Below are 17,585 nucleotides of genomic sequence, written 5' to 3' on the forward strand. Positions count from 1 at the left end.
TTGTAATAGTCCAGGCAACAGGTGATAAGAACCTCAAATAGGGTGAGTGGGACTGGAGTGAGTGGGAAGAGGGCAGAATCAACAAGACAGAGCAACTGACTGTACATGGAGGACCACGAAAAAGGGAGAAGTGGAGGATGACGCTGAATCTGTGGAGCTACGTCACCAGAGGGAGAGTGGTACATACCTTTAATAGAAAGACGGAAGTTTGCAAGGAACAGGTTTAGGCTGGAAGATAAGGACTTCAAATTTTGAACATGATGAGTCTGAGATGCTATGGGATACTGAGGTGGAGATGATAAAGAGAAGAGACATTAAGGCTAGATCCGGAAGTCATCTGAAGAGATAACTGAACTAATGGGAGCAGATTACCAAGTGAAGTACACAGAGAGAAAAAAGAAAGGGGTCCAGGACAGATACACTCTTAGAGAAATGTGGATGATGACCCAGCAAAGGAGACTGAGAAGAAACAGGACAAAGCAATATTCTAAAAGTTAAGCATGGAGAGGACACCCAAAATGGATGGTGAACAGTATATCAAAAACTGAAAAGGAAGTTCAAAGAAGGCTAAGGATTGAGAAAAGTTTATTGGACTCAGCAATTAACAGATCACTGATCATCTCTGAGAAAATACTTCAGCTGTGTGCTAAGATTTGAAGCCAGGTTGCAAAGGATTAGGAAATAAATGAGAGATGAAAAAGTAGAGACCATGAGTACAGACAATTTTTTTAGGAGGCTGGTTATGAAATGAAAGAGCTATAAAATAACAGCTTCCTAGTTTAACTAATTTTCCTTGCTAACTAGGTTTAAATCAGAAAATATATGGTTGGTTCAGAAGCCCCAGTGTTGTAGGACAGGGGAGAGATGAGTTAATTTCCACACTCCCACAACACTAGCCAAAACTGCTGCAAGTAACTGGGGTAGTTTGGATTAACCTTGATGCCAGTGGACTGATCTAGGACCAAGCTGTGGGCAGCTCTGAGCCACAGGAAGATAACAGCTGTTCTTAGGATCAGGGTGAGGATTTCATGAAAGACCATCAACCTTCCTGTCAGCAGCTTTTGTTTTTACCTTCCTAAAGTACTTATTAACTACCTCCATCTTCTGAGAGATTTTAAACAGGATTTTAATAAAAGAACTGCTTGTCCGAACCCTTGGGCTCTGAGGGATAATCATCTAGACACCAAGATAGACAGCACTGAAGGACTCCCTTGTCCAACTACTTGCCTCTCCCCTAGATCACTACTATTCCTGTTTTCAGGCAGGCATGATCCTGGCCACTCATTTTCCCTTCTTCAATAAGGGGGTGGTGGCAAAAGTCCAGAACCCTAGATGGTGGAGTAGAAAGACACACATACGATAGCTCTGAACCCACAGCCCATAAAATATCTGTAAAAAAGAACTCCCAACAAATTCTGGAGCAGCAGAAGCCACAGAACAATGGAGCAGACAAGATTTCTGTTCCAGAGAGCCCTGCAAACCTCTCGCAAAAGGTCCATCGCACCCCGGACCCAGAGCTGAGCCCTGCCTTGGGCACGCGGCACCGAGAGGAGCAGATCTGAGCAGGCTTCAGGGACAGAATCCCCAGCAGCTGCACGGGTCCCTCCACCCACAGGTGACAAGGGTCGGTGAGAGGGTCTCTTTGGCGGGTTGAGAGGGGAGTGGGGTGCCCCCATAACTCAGGCCCTCTCAGGAGGCAGCACTGGAGGTGGCAGCAGACCAGGGCTCCCCAAGCAGGCAGGAGCCTGGATCCCTTGTTGAAGGTCTCCACATAAACCCCCTGAAGGAACTGAGCCCATGAGGCGGCCCTGCCCCCACTTGAGCACCTGAACTTGATCTCACACTGAATAGCAGCCCTGCTGCCACCCAAAGCTCTGAGGCTGGGAAGCAGCATTTGAATCTCAGACCCCAAGCACTGGCTGGGCAGATCTGGAGGCAAAGTGGGTGTGAAGAGAATATTCAGAAGTCAAGTCACTGGCTGGGAAAATGACCAGAAAAGGGAAAAAAACCAAGACTATAGAAGGTTACTTTCTTGGGGAACAGGTATTTCCTCCCTTCCTTTCTGATGAGGAAGAACAATGCTTACCATCAGGCAAAGACACAGAAGTCAAGGCTTCTGTATCTCAGCCCACTCAATGGGCTCAGGCCATGGAAGAGCTCAAAAAGAATTTTGAAAATCAAGTTAGAGAGGTGGAGGAAAAACTGGGAAGAGAAATGAGAGACATGCAAGTAAAGCATGAAAAACAAGTAAACACCCTGCTAAAAGAGACCCCAAAAAATGCTGAAGAAAATAACACCTTGAAAAATAGGCTAACTCAACTGGCAAAAGAGGTTCAAAAAGCCAATGAGGAGAAGAATGCTTTCAAAAGCAAAATTAGCCAAATGGAAAAGGAGATTCAAAAGCTCACTGAAGAAAATAGTTCTTTCAAAATTAGAATGGAACAGATGGAGGCTAATGACTTTATGAGAAACCAAGAAATCACAAAACAAAACCAAAAGAATGAAAAAATGGAAGATAATGTGAAATATCTCACTGGAAAAACAACTGACCTGGAAAATAGATCCAGGAGAGACAATTTAAAAATTATGGGCCTACCTGAAAGTCATGATCAAAAAAAGAGCCTAGACATCATCTTTCATGAAATTATCAAGGAAAACTGCCCTAAGATTTTAGAACCAGAGGGCAAAATAAGTATTCAAGGAATCCACAGATCACCTCCTGAAAAAGATCCAAAAAGAGAAACTCCTAGGAACATTGTGACCAAATTCCAGAGTTCCCAGGTCAAGGAGAAAATATTGCAAGCAGCTAGAAAGAAACAATTCAAGTATTGTGGAAATACAATCAGGATAACACAAGATCTAGCAGCTTCTACATTAAGGGACCAAAGGGCATGGAATAGGATATTCCAGAAGTCAAAGGAAGTAGGACTAAAACCAAGAATCACCTACCCAGCAAAACTGAGTAGAATACTTCAGGGGAAAAATTGGTCTTTCAATGAAATAGAGGACTTTCAAGCATTCTTGATGAAAAGACCAGAGCTGAAAAGAAAATTTGACTTTCAAACACAAGAATGAAGAGAAGCATGAAAAGGTAAACAGCAAAGAGAAGTCATAAGGACTTACAAAAGATGAACTGTTTACATTCCTACATGGAAAGACAATATTTATAACTCTTGAAACTATGCAGTATCTGGGTACTGGGTGGGATTACACACACACACATGCACACATGCACACACACATAGAGACAGAGTGCACAGAGTGAATTGAAGAGGATGGGATCATATCTTAAAAAAATGAAATCAAGCAGTGAGAGAGAAATATATTGGGAGGAGAAAGGGAGAAATGGAATGGGGCAAATTATCTCTCATAAAAGAGGCAAAAAAAAGACTTATTAGTGGAGGGATAAAGAGGGGAGGTGAGAGAAAAACATGAAGTTTACTCTCATCACATTCCACTAAAGGAAGGAATAAAATGCACACTCATTTTGGTATGAAAATCTATCTTACAATACAGGAAAGTGGGGGATAAGGGGATAAGCAGGGTGGGGGGGATGATGGAAGGGAGGGCATGGGGAGGAGGGAGCAATTTGAGGTCAACACTCATGGGGAGGGACAGGATCAAAAGAGAGAATAAAAGTAATGGGGGACAGGATAGGATGGAGGGAAATATAGTTAGTCTTATACAACACGACTATTATGGAAGTCATTTGCAAAACTACACAGATTTGGCCTATATTGAATTGCTTGCCTTTCAAAGGGAAGGGGTGGGGAGAGAGGGAGGAAGAGAAGTTGGAACTCAAAATTTTAGGAACAACTGTTGAGTATTGTTCTTGCCACTAGGAAATAAGAAATACAGGTAAAGGGGTACAGAAAGTTATTTGGCCCTACAGGACAAAAGAGAAGATGAAGACAAGGGCAGAGAGGGATGATAGAAGAGAGAGCAGATTGGTGATAGGGGCAATTAGAATGCTCAGTGTTTTGGGGTGGGGGAAGGGGACAAAAGGGGACAAAATGTGGAACCCAAAATTTTGTTAAAATGAATGTTAAAAGTTAAATAAATAAATTAATTTAATTTAAAAAAAAAAAAGTCCAGAACCCTTTACCAATTGTTGAAGGTGGTCGAAGGGCATCTTACCTGTAAACATGAACATGGATGTATGATGAATGAATAGTTTTACCCCCACCATATGTACGAGGGTGAGTTGGGGGATGATAGCAGAAAGGTGCATTGTCAGACACTGTGGCTCTCTCCTGCTGCTGGTGCCCTTCTACCTCCACCCCAAAGCATTCCTCAAGGATTATGGGATTATTTGGAAACTTAAAATTTAGGCACCATAGGGAAAAACCCAATCTTCCTCCCCTCATTACAGTTCTATCTTTAAATGTAAACAGGAGAGGATACACAGAAAAAAACTGCATGAATAGAAACTAATTGTAGCCTTAAAAAAATGTTACACACTTCAAAGTTTATGCAAAGAGGCTCTTGAACAATTTTAACATGAATCTTGCTCAAGAAAGCTTAGATTCCAGTGATTTAAATCTAAAACTGATGTAGAGAAATCATTACTTTAAGATAGAAATTCCTTTTCTTCTACTTTCCCATATCTTAGAATGAGAATCAGAAAAGTAGAGTTTTTCGATGTAAAAATAAACCAAATAATTTCTTTCTCTTATTTTTCCTTCACTTTAATTCTTCATACTCTCTGGTATACAACCTCAAAGAATACCTATGTGCCTTATTTCTCCCCAATGCCACATCAATGACCCCTTATTTATTATGCCCATTAAACAACAGTAGGAAATCTTAGTTATTGTTTATAAATATATTTTTATATATACATATACATACAATATATCTGATTATATATACATCATATAATAGTATATAAACACAGAAACACACACACACACACACACGTAATTCTATCTCAGTACTCAAATACATCAGGTCAAGCTCTCTCTGCTCCTTCTAGTATAGCATGCCACTACTTGGCCATGTACAACTCCTACATGCTAGATCTCTTTTCAGGCATGTATATATTTTTTCTTTCCATCTGGATCTTAAGCCCTTGTGTCTTATATTTCTTTGTATACTCAAAAGCACTTGGCATGATGCCTTGTACAAAAATAATATTTACTGATGAATTTTCCCCTCTATCATCAATGGCATTAATAACGCTGCTCTTGCACTGCCCCATCAAAGCTATATATACACGTGTGCATATGTACATGTATACATATAAGATCTATTAATATATTAATGTAATATATCTATCTATATCTCTGCATGTAGTTTTGTTACTGTCAAACATAGAGAATAATTTGTACTAAGCTAACAAAGCATTAGAGATAGAGTTCTTAGGGTCTAATTTAACAAAGGGAGAAAAACAATTCATAATTAACATATTAGTTATTATATTCAGGTGTGTCCTTAAGGCTTTAAGACATTTGTTCTCGTAGATAGATTGAAAATTCCACTTTCCCTTCAAAAATAACTAACTCAGCCCATTTAACTTATTTACTTGCTTGCTAAGCTTTTTTTCCCTATAGACTACAAAGGCGTTTAAACTTCAGTCCAACTTGATTCCAATAATCACAAATTTTAAGTGACAAATATGAATTGTGACCTTGATTCATCTCTGTGAGTTCCATGAATAAGAATGATTTGGAATGTTTTTCAACTAGGATTCACTGTTTGGAAGGTTAATTTCTTACAGGATCAGAAACTACAGACCTGAAATTTTTCTTTTGGAATGTTCCTTCGTGCTCCTTTTGCCAAAACTAAAGCTTCTTCCACTCTTCGACTTGCAAGGAGATCCTGAATTTGTCTTTCGAGGGGTAACGGAACCAAGATATACACTCCTTTACTGGTAGCTACAATCACTCTTCCTATGCAGAAATATAAAGTTGTTGTATAAGAACATAAACATAATTTTTAATAAACCAGGTTTCTGATACAAGGTGAATTTCAAACAACTTTTAATTCAATCCAAATACTTACTAAACTTATATTTTGTGTAAAGCACTGAGTTAAATCCAAGAGAGAGAGAGAGACAGAGAGATAAAGAGAAAGACATGATGAACCTGTCTTCTTCATGCAGGGATATGATTTATCTAATTTAAATATGTATTTTTAAAATACCTAAATATACTCCATTCTACTTTTAGTTCAATTAAAATTTGATAATCTTAACATAATTAATGAGTAATTATCCTAGCCCAATATGATTTCTCCCTACCCTGGACCTACTACACTATTTATATACTGTCTGTACCACTTAACAAGACAATAACACCTCACATATGTCATTAACTTTTGCAAAGCAGTTTACATATATTATCTCATTTGGGCTTCAATAACTACAGGTACGAGTTTTATGATCTATATTTTACATAAGTGGGAAAAGCTATTTCAGAAAGGTTGAATTGCTTATTGTCATAGTATCAGAGGCAGGATTCTATCTCAGTTCTCTGCAACTTCACGTCAAACTCTCTCTGCTCTTTCTAGTACAGCATAGCACTACTTGGCCATGTACAGTTCCTACATGCTAGTTCTCTTTTCAGAAGTGTGTGTGTGTGTGTGTGTGTGTATGTGTGTATAAAATGTGTATGTATATATAATATATATAAAAATGTGTATACACACATATATATACACATACACATATATACACACACATATGTATATTCTCTCCATCTAGATCCTAGACCCTTGTGTCATATTTCTTCATATCCTCAAAAGCACCTAGCATAATGCCTTGCATAAAAAAATATTTATCATAATTTTTCCCACCATCTCAATGACATTAATAATAATAATACTCCTCTACCCCCTCCCCAACCTTCACCTCCCATGCAGCTTAATACATTGTTTTCTATGTATAATTATTAATTCCATATTTCAAAAGGTCTATGATTTCATTAATATAGGTACTCCCTCCCCTGACTCCTCCATGCTTTGGTTCACAGTTTCATAAATTGTTGTCCTCAAAAATACTGAGTCATTTATCTGGCAACAAACCTTTCAGTGCTGAGCCTAAGGACCAGATGGACACAACCTGTCAAAGCTTGTGCTCCTGTGACACAGTATTCCAGTACCAAGGGTCAACAACATAAGGAGGAATCATGTTCAAGACTTTAGTGGAGGATATAATCCTCAGACGCTAAACTTTAAAATGTTCTTCTCCCCCTCCCCCGATTTTTAACCAGAAGTTGCCTCTAAATTTGGAGTAAACACATGACCTAGAGCAAGGGCTCTTATTTTGGAAGTCAATTAAAGAGTGCTATTGGTAAAACTGCATGTCCATCATTTAGAAGCAATTCCTTTTTAAATAAGAAAGAAACAAAAAGGACCTTTTGAGATTCAGAAGATGTTTTCCTGAATTCATTGTTCCAAAAACTAGAGTACAACATTCAGAACCAAAGTACTGCACAAAGCATTTTATACATATCCTTCTTTCTGAAAAGCTATAAAATCTTTACACTGTTATCTTTTTCAAAAATTCTGAGCTAATTAGGTAGGTGAGCAAAATCCTTCTCATGTTACTGATGGAAACTGAAATACAGGGAGGCCTAAGGCTTTACCTACAGACTGTAAGCAGTACAGGCAGGATCACTATTGAGCTCTAGCTGCTACTATCAGGAGCTCCCAAATATACTCTGTTGTTCTTGGGAAAGGTCTACAAAAGAGTTCTGTTCACCAACTTCCTTTTTATACAAAGAGAGCTGTAAAGCTTGCATTGCCAACTGAAAGATAATTTATGATACCATTCAAAAAGATTAGATTTTTTTTGAATAGCAGTTGCTAATTAAGTTAGTACCTTCAAAATCCTGTAAAATGTGGCCTTCCTTAAAGGGCAGTGTCTGTTTTTGCTGCTGATCCAACATGCTATGCACTGTAATGAATTCATCATCTAGAGCTATCACATATGGAAAGCAAATGGCTGCACCAATCACATTCTCTGACCAATGCACAGGGGCACGCTGGGATATCCCATCTACTGTGGCAAACATGCCTGCAAAAAAAGAGAGATAAAATTAACTGGGACAAGGTTAAAACTGTTAGTGCAGTTTTTATACAGATATGTTGACTCTACAACACATTTATTGTTCAGTTTTTTTGGAAACGGGGCTAGATTGAATGAAAGGAGAGAAGGTGAACAGTCCAAGGAATTATAAGGCCTTCTGTAAAGGGATCATGTGCATCTTCCCCCGAAGCTCTATATTCAAGATCCACTTCTGAGAGGTAATGATTGTAACTAAGAGCAGGGAAGGTGCTTTCATCCAGTTTAAGTAGATTAATCTTCCACATTTTAAAGTTTGCTTTGTCCCAAATATTTTTTAACTATGCATACAGTTTGCCCCTAAGGCTTTAGATTTTCTTGACCCTACATATTGTTCTCTCTCAACTGTTCTTTTTCAGCATTGTGTACATCCTATAGTTAATTTCCTTATCACCTATTGCCCAATACTGAGATGACTATTCTCTCCAAATCTGCTCCTCTTTCTGATTTGTCAGTGGTGCTACTGTTCACCCAATGTTCCATGTTATACATTATCAGTCTCCCCCCACTCTAACTGATTGGATGACCATTTTATGTCAGTCCCAGTTTCTACAGTCTCTCTCCCATCCATCGCTTCCTTTCTATACCCATTGCCATTGCTCCAGAATAGACCTTCATTACTACCCTCCTGGTCTTCTGCACTCTGCATTCCCCTTCCCACTCCAGCCAAAACTTGGCTTCCTCCTGCACAGGTATGGTCAGGTATCCCTGTTGCTTCACTCATCCTCTGTCTCCTGAGGACAACTGGCCGTATGAAGCCCTCCATAATCTGCTGCTATGCTACCTTTTCAGGTGCTACTTCATGAACTCCCCTAGTTACACTCTAGGGTCCAATCAAAGAAACTGGAGCGTCCAACCTGCATGCCTTTGGCTCAGGTAATTTCTTGTACCTGGCATATCTTCCCTCCTGTTATTTAATTCTGATCTGTCCTTCAAAGTCCAACTCAAATGCCCCCTCTTCCAGGAAATTTCTCTCATCTGCCCAGTTGGTAATTCATGTGACCCTTTTCACACCTTACTTAATACTTTGTTTTTCAGCTACCACCTTCTATTCTGCATGATAATCGTCTGTGTATCTGTTCTGCCTCGCTTACTATCCTGGAAACTTCAGAAAAGCAGGAACTACATTTTCCTGTACACAAAAGCTTAATAAACATAGAACTAAATTCTGAGTTAATGAAACAGTCAAATGGGGAAAGCAGAATGAAACAAAGGCAATCTAGGCATAGAACTTTCACCCAAATGTTAGGCAAAGTGAGGGAAATGGTGAGGAAATAGAGCCAAATCTGGCTTTGGTTCTACTTCAAGTCAGCGACATCTGCCCCCCCACCATGGTCAGACTGTCGTGCAGTGCACATTCTCACGATAAACACAGAAAGCTGATGGTACAGTAGTCCTCCTCAGCTGATACCAGTCATATAATAGTGTTTCTGCACAGGGAACGAGAGGAAGGGTGGAAGTCAGAGGTCAAAAACAAAGCCTGCAGACAGACAAAAGCAAAAGTGCACCAAGCTTTTGCCAGACTAAAAGAATCACTTTATTGTTGGTGCTGAGAGGGGACTGCTGAACTAGCTGCTTGTTTGGGAATCACAGAGGTTGTCTATGGAAAGAATAAGAGACCTCTCTTGGAAGCAAGACTGCCCCCTCAACCATCAACAAAGAAGGAGGTCAGTATGAGAACGTATCAATGTGATACAGCTAAGAAAAAAAAGAGTAACGTTAGATCCAGAACAGTATGGGGCAAAAAGGGAAAGTTATGTGACTTGGGAAAAGAGTTAAGAAAAGTTTTGCCTGAGACAGACAGGAAGTCCAAACAAATGACCAAATGGGGTGCTGATGACAATAAAATATAGCAATAATCAATTACTCCCATTGACATAACGATCTGGGGTTTGTGAAGCATTTCCCTCACAAAATCCTGTTACGTTAATATGTTATTACCCTATTTTTTACATGACTCAGCAGTTATTTGACTTGCTTAGGGTCCCACAACCAGTAAGTAACAGAACCAGGACACAGAGTAGATGGTACTATTCCAAATGCTTTCATGGGCATATTAGAAATTAATTTATTGCCAGGGGGGAGGGAACGGGGGAAGGTGGTGATGAAGTAACCTAAGATTTTGCATGTGCAGCAAATACCTAATGGTGGAAATTCATTCTACCTCTCTAATTTTGTCTTAGGGAGTTGTGTGGAATGCTGGGAGGTTCAGTACTCTGTCCAAGATCATACCGCTAGTGTCAGAGGTGGGGCCTGAACCCTAGGCTTCCTGACTCCACTGCCGGCTGACGTACACTATGCTGCCTCTCACTAATTTGAACAATTAGTTTATGAAAAGAGAAGCTATGTAGTGGCAATATTTTGATAAGGTTAGCAGCTCTGCAAATATAAAAGGATCTCAACCCAGTCACTTCCTAACATGCCCATAACAATAGTATAAAGAACTCTGGTTGGTTTTCTTGTCCAGGTAGAAGCATGGGCATTATGGCTTGAGGAAGAATAAATGAGTACAATAATCTGCAAATGTACTTGAAAACATCATTTAATTTTTTTAAAGAAAATTTTAATTATATATATTTAAATATATGTATGTATGTATGTGTATATATGTATATATATATATATATATATATATGTATGTTACAATTACTAAAATTAAGGCAGAGGATTCATTATGGCAGAGCTGGAGACTGGACTAAAGTTCTGTTGACTATTTTGCTTAAAAACAAAGAAGGAACCTTAATATTATGTTCCAATATTGGAAACTTACTCTTATCTGGGTTGAGGAGAAACAATGTATACATCTGAAGAGGTTTAGAAGTCTTCTGAACTTCTAAAGAGGTGAGAAAATTAGGGGACAGTGCAGAAGAGGGGCTTTTAGAGGGGCACATTGGTTAAGATTAGGAGGGTGGGGTGAATAGATAACACAGTAATAGATAAGATAATAATAGATAAGGGAGAGATTTTTAAAGGGAAGAGTAAAAAAATAAGGAATAAGAGGGTAAGGGGAGAAGATAAGGCAAAAAGATAAGGGTGAGCAGAGAAGCTGAGAAGGAAAATAGTGAGTAAAAATAACTGGGCATAGGCCCATACTTTACACCGTTTACTAAGATAAGGTCAAAATGGATACATGAACTAGATATAAAGAGAGATTTTTACAAGAAAATTTAAAGCATATAGAATATATTACTTCTCAGAGAACAATTTATGGATAAACAAGAGATAGAGAGCAAAGTTAGGTGTAAAATGGATATTTTCGATTATATGAAATTATAAAGGTTTTGTACAAATTAAACAAAAGTAGTCAAGATCAGAAGGAAAGCAGAAAATTGGGGTGAAAAGTTTATAGACAGTTTAACAGATAAAAGTCTCATATCGAAAATATATAAAGAACTTCGTTAAATCTATAAGAACACAAGTCATCCCCAACTGATATATAAACAGGCAGTTTTCTGATGAAGAAATCAAAATAAGTTATAGTCACATGAAAAAAATGCTCTATATCATTACTGATTAGAGAAACACAAATTAAATAACTTTGAGATATTATTTTATACCTACCAGATTGGCTAAAATGATAGAAGCGGAAAGTGACAAAAGTTGGAAGGGATGTGGAAAAACTGGGTCACTAATTCATTATAGGTGGACTTGTGACATGATCCAGTGATTTTGGAGAACAATCTGGAATTATGCCCAAAGAGTTATTAAACTACCTTGACCCAGAAATACCAACTGCTTGGTTTATTTCCAAATATAATTTAGAAAAAGGAAAAGAACTTATATGTTCTAAAATGTTTATAGCAGCTCTCTTTGTGGTAGCAAAGAACTGTCTATCAATTGGGAAATGGTTGAACAAATTGTGGTATATATGGCTGTGATGGAATACTACTGTGCTATAAGAAATGAATCAATGATTTTAGAAAAACATGGAAGGTCTTACATGAAATAACAAAGAGCAAAATAAGCAGAACAAAAAAACATTATACACAGTAACAGCAATATTGTTTTAAGAACAACCCTTAGCAAATAAGTTATTTTGAATATTATAAATACCCAAATTAACTATAAAGGACATTATGAAGAAAGATGCTCTCTGCATCCAGAGAAAGAAGTGATTCATAGAAGTAAAGAATAATTTTACATACACGCACCTATTTGTGTATATTTGGTAACTATCTCTAGGGTGGGCAGGGGGGCAAAAGGGAAGTTAAAAAATGATATGATAATGTTGTTGTATATTTAAAAGGAATTAGCAAGTTGCACACTGTAGATCTGAAGTTTCACGTGCAGGCATCTTTTCTCATTGTACTATGTTTTATTCCATAAATTTAAAAAAAAATTTAAAAAAAAACAAAGAAGGACAAGATAGTGACGGTTTCACATCCTTCATTTTTCAATGTCTTTGTCCCACTGGCTCGACACTAAGCTGCTCAAAACCCCAGGAATGGTTAAACAGGCTTTGGATGTCCCCATTCACACTACTATTTCCCTTAACACAAACATTCTCATTTCAATTCAATCAGTATTTGTGCAAAGCACTGTATGAGGAGGCAAGGAGGTTCTGTGCAAGGTGCTTAAGGCACAGGGCCAAATTCTAAAAGAGGTACTGCTCTCAAGAAGCTGACACTGTGCTTGGGGTTGGGCTTTACAAACTTAATAGACTGATAAAAATGCAATATAACTTGAGGATAGAGAGTATACTAACAAGTAAGAAAATCAGAGAAGATTTCTAGTAAATAAGGGATAGCACCTGAACTGAGTCTTCAATGGAGCTCAAGTCACTAGGATGCAGTGGTGGGGAAGTTGCACGTACCAAGTATTTGGGACAGCCTGAGAAAAGGAAAAGAAGCAGGAGACAGAGTGCCAAGTTCAGAAGTTTAAGAATTATTTCTAATTTTACTCAATTAAAATTAATCCAGTATTAAGAATTACTGATTCTATCCCAATTATTTCTCTTAAATGCAGGTCTGGCTATGTCAGTCCCCTACTCAATATACTCCAGGGGCCCCTTAAAAAAAAGAAGAAAGCCAGTGACCAGTCTGAATGTTGAAAAAAAAAAAAAGAGCAAGAAGTTCAGTACTGGCTGACCTTGCTATTCAAATAAACCCACCAATATTAACTACTATCAACACTGAGGTGAAACTCACTTTCACTAAATTAGTTTTATAGCAGAGGTTTTTAGCTTGGGGGGTCTCTGAACTTATTAAAAAAAACATTTTGACAACTATTATTTCAAGATCATTGCTTTCCTTTGAGATCCTTTGTATTTTATTTTATGCATTTACAAACATTATTGTGAGGAGCCTATAGGCTTCACCAGACTATGAAATAAGTCCGTGAAACCAAAACAGTCAAAAATCTCTGTTCTGTCTTTAGGAACAAGGCAAGGATATATAAAAAGAGGAAATCACACACAAACACACCTCTTCCCTTTTTCAAAATAAACTAGCTACTAAAAACTTAAGGAAAAGTTCCTAGAAAAGGAACAGAAAATATGGACCTGGACTTGAGGTTTCAGTTTTTTAAAGTAGTCTTTAAGGCGGAACTTAGGCTTTTATTGCCATTTTGATAATGAAACAATTTCCTCAGAGATATGAATTTTTAAGTTGTGTTAGCAAAAGATAAAACTAATTTTCTTAAAACCAACCCCATTGCAAAGTGTTACAACCCTCCTTAATAACAAGAGAAGAGATTGCCACCTTTGTCGAAGAAGAATGATGCTGATAGAATTCTGATACTTTCTGTTCAAAAGAAACTACAGGCACCACTCCTTTCAGCACTAATAGAAAACAAAACAGGCAGGTGTAGGAAATGAGAGTTACTGAAGATGCCTTCGCATTTTTCTTACCTAGTCCTCCAGGCCCAGCCAGCAGAAATTCTTGCCTCCCTATCCTCTTTACGATTGGCTGTCTCTCCTCACTGCAATATGGGAACAGATCCTGGGAGGTCCCTGTGTTATAATTCAATATGATGTACTGTGTAGTAAGTGCCAAGCATAAAAAGTGGCCATCCACAGCCACAGCAAATGGTTGCTCTGGGGTTGACACTTCTTTTACAATTTGAACTCGGTCTTCATAGACCATAAACATCTGAATGGTCCTACGTTTGACGGAAATGATGCAAACCTCCACACAAAAAGGGTCCCCACTCACAGGATTCTCGTTTAAAGCAAAAGTTACTGCCCCTTTTATCCGAGCACCTGAAGGGATGGGTTCGAGGTTCATCATGTTAACCAATGCAATGGTATTGTCACAAAGCACCAGGAGCCTGTTGAGGGCCGATGCTGCTTTCAATTCATTCACTGGCTTCTTGAAACCCAGATATTTGTGCCGCTGCTTTGTGGCAGAGAAAGTGACCTTTCCAGTTGGTGACATATTTTCCTCCAATAGGAAGTGGTAGATGAAACATTCATTGGTACCAACATAAAGGTTCTTTCCACAGCACTCAATGCATTCAATATTGATGTGATCTTTGTCACCCATCAGGAGCTCCCGCTCAATGGCGGACACCAGTCTGAAAGCCTTGATGTTCATCATTTCTCTCAGATGATCTACTGGAAAAGAATGAAGACAGGCATTTTAATCTGCAGTAACAAAGAGTTAACCAAAAACATTTTAGATCAACCTGTAAATAAACACAATCTCATAGATCAGTAGAACAGAATAAATATAAAAAAGCAGCAGAAAAAGCTGAGCTCAATGTTGAATAAATCTGAAAGTACAAATTACTTTGGAGAGAATTCCTCATTTGATAAGCGATCAGAAAAATGATTGGAAATGATTTGGCAGAAGTTAGGTTTAGAACAACATCTTATTATACCACATACCACAAAGAGCTCAAAATTTGGATTATTAAAGGTTACAAGATTAAAAGAAAAATTAGAAGGGAAAGAGTTCGGATAGCTTCCACAGGCACAGCTTAGGGGAGAGGTTATTATCATAATCTAGGAAAGCAGATAGAAGAGCTGGAGACAGGGTGGTTGCAATTGTGAATGGGGAAGGATATTAGCAACATCGTCCAAGATAGAAGCAACAGGACCTGACAAATGAATGGACATGTAGGGGTGAAGGAGAAAGGAGAATTAAAGAAGATTCTGAGAGCTGGAAAAAACGTGAGATATCATTTAAACTCTATCTGAGAACTTAAGTGACTTGCCCAAGGTCACACACACTAAGCAGCAAAGCTGGGGATTTTAATCTAGGGCCTAACTCCAAATCCCATGCTTTTCTCACTACTTTTGAGCCTGTGAGACTTAAAAGAGAAAAAAAGAAATTAGAAGAGGATCAAGTACTTTTATGGAGCAGGAGTCTTAGGGGATGTCCAAAATTCAATTTTGGACATGGTTGAGTTTGAGGTATCCGTCGGAAATCTAGGTGGAGATGTGTGAGAGACTGAAATAAGAAGTGGAACTCTTGGGGGATGTTACAGGTGAGGGTAAAGATGTGGAAGACATTTGAATAAAGGTGGCAACTGAAACTATAGGAATAGATAAGATTATCAAGGGAGAAAATGTAGAAAGGGAAAAGAGGGCCAAGGACAGAAGTCTTAGAGGCTGCCTCACTGCCAGAGAGCATGAGACCATGTGTTATATTAACAATTACAAAATCAGAGAACATGAGACCATGTGTTATATTAACAATTACAAAATCAGATAACTGGAGTTGGCTGAGACCTCGGAGGTAACCTAGGCACAGAATCTTAAGATCATAGACCTGGAGCCAGGAAGGGTTTCAGAGGTCATATAGTACTATACCTTTTTTTTTTTTTTTACAGATAAAAAAAGTGAGGCCCAGAAAGTTTCAGTGACTTGCCTAAGATGACATAGGTAATTAATGGCATAGCTGAGATTCAAACTCAAACTCATGACAGCAAAAAGTTATCAAACAGTCATGCTGAACAAAAACCCTAGGCTATCCCTCCCCTCCTGTTTTCCCTATTACTGTAGAGGACAATAACATTCTCCCAATCCCTCAGGCTCAAAACCTAATGTCATTGTTGACTCCTCATTATCTCTCATTCCCATAGCAAATCTATTGCCAAGACCTGTCCATTTCACCTTTGCAACATCTTTCTAATATGCCCTCTTCTCTTCTCTAACATTGCCACCACCCTGGTGTAGGCCCTCATCACCTTACACCCGGATTACTCTAACAGCCTACTGGTAGGTCTGTCTACCTCAAATCCCTCCCCACCCCAATCTATCCTTTCAGCCACCAAAGTAATTTTCCTAAAGCACAAGTTCAACCATGTCACCCCTCTAGTCATTAAATTCCCTATCACCTCCAAGATCACATCCCAAATCCTCTATTTGATGTTCAAAGTCCTTTATAAACTAGCCCCTTTCTACCTTTCCAGTCTTACACCTTTTTCTCTTCAATCCACTGACAGCCTGGCTTCCTTGCTATTCCACAAGTAAGATACTTTCAACTCTGCACATCTTCTCTGGCTGTCTCCTATGTCTGGAATATTCTTCCTTATCTCTGCCTACTGCCTTCTCATGTTTCCTTCAAAGCCCAACTAAAACCTCACCTTCTTACAGGAAACTTTCCCCAACCTCCCTTCATTTTAGTGTCTTTCCCTCTCTTAATTGTCTACTTATCCTACATTTAGCTTGTCTGTACGTATTTGCTTGCTTGATGTCTCCTCCATGATATCATGAACTCCTTAAAGCCTGTTTTTATATGCCCAGCACTTGGCACAGTGCCTGACACACAGTGAATGCTTATTGACTAACTACTTGGAATTCTTTGTCTAGAACAAAAATAAAAACAGATCACTGTCAAGCTCTTTATGCTGAAACAAAAGCTAAATACCTAAGTTTGTAATCAATTGCCTCACAAAAAGGAACTAAAACTAGGCAACCAGAGTTTATATTTCTATTAAGCTTTTAATAATTACTGACAGCCTGGAATTTTAGTTACTACATGTATGGACCACTGAGCTGGAAGTACGTATCCTACCTAGGCTGTTCTGAGATTTCTGAAACCTTGATCAATATGGGGCATGTGGTGGATTTTTTATGAATTACCTACCTTCAAAACCTACACAAAATACCTTAATAATGTACTGAATGAATACAAAAGTGACCCAAAGGTATAAGGAGCATACATATATAAATACATTCTCTGAGCTACACAGTTCCCTGCTACACAAAATACTGTAATCTACACAAATACTGTAATACTAGCAATACTTTACAAGGAGGCTGGGGGTGGGCAGTGAATTGAGTAATTTAGTTGCATCTATATAGTCTCAAAGCCATGAAAAAAAGAAATGTGATTTTTCCTGGTGTTTAATCTAAATATGAGATAAAGTTTAATATGTCTTAAAAGTTCAGCAGTTACTGCCATGGTTGGGTTTTTAATGAAAAATGCGTAAGTTTATTTAGATTATGGAAAGAAGTTCTGCGATTTTTTTTTTAACATGCTGCTCACTTATCAGAAAAATCTAACTGAAGTCTTCAAGGCAATATAGTGTGGCACTTAGGGGCTGAAGTTATGTGGAAATAATAGAGAAATGC

At 38.3% G+C, this 17,585-nt stretch overlaps 1 protein-coding gene across 7 annotated transcripts in view; it reads right to left on the reverse strand.

Moving 5' to 3' along the window:
• Nucleotides 1-17,585, reverse strand: part of TGFBRAP1 (transforming growth factor beta receptor associated protein 1) — a 70,128-nt gene that overhangs the window by 38,220 nt on the left and 14,323 nt on the right. For 5 of the 7 annotated variants that reach the window (XM_072621748.1, XM_072621753.1, XM_072621749.1 and 2 more), the window contains 3 exons: nucleotides 13,914-14,618; nucleotides 7,823-8,017; nucleotides 5,737-5,891 (listed from right to left, as the gene is read on the reverse strand). In XM_072621748.1, coding sequence (XP_072477849.1) covers nucleotides 5,737-5,891; nucleotides 7,823-8,017; nucleotides 13,914-14,601 — 1,038 coding nt within the window. In that variant the 5' untranslated portion in view covers nucleotides 14,602-14,618. The remainder of the gene's footprint in view (nucleotides 1-5,736; nucleotides 5,892-7,822; nucleotides 8,018-13,913; nucleotides 14,619-17,585) is intronic. The other 2 variants (XM_072621751.1, XM_072621752.1) reach the window with 1 other exon arrangement.

The sequence above is a fragment of the Notamacropus eugenii genome, chromosome 6 (assembly GCF_028372415.1).
Source record: "Notamacropus eugenii isolate mMacEug1 chromosome 6, mMacEug1.pri_v2, whole genome shotgun sequence".
In the NCBI taxonomy this organism is placed as follows: Eukaryota; Metazoa; Chordata; class Mammalia; order Diprotodontia; family Macropodidae; genus Notamacropus; species Notamacropus eugenii.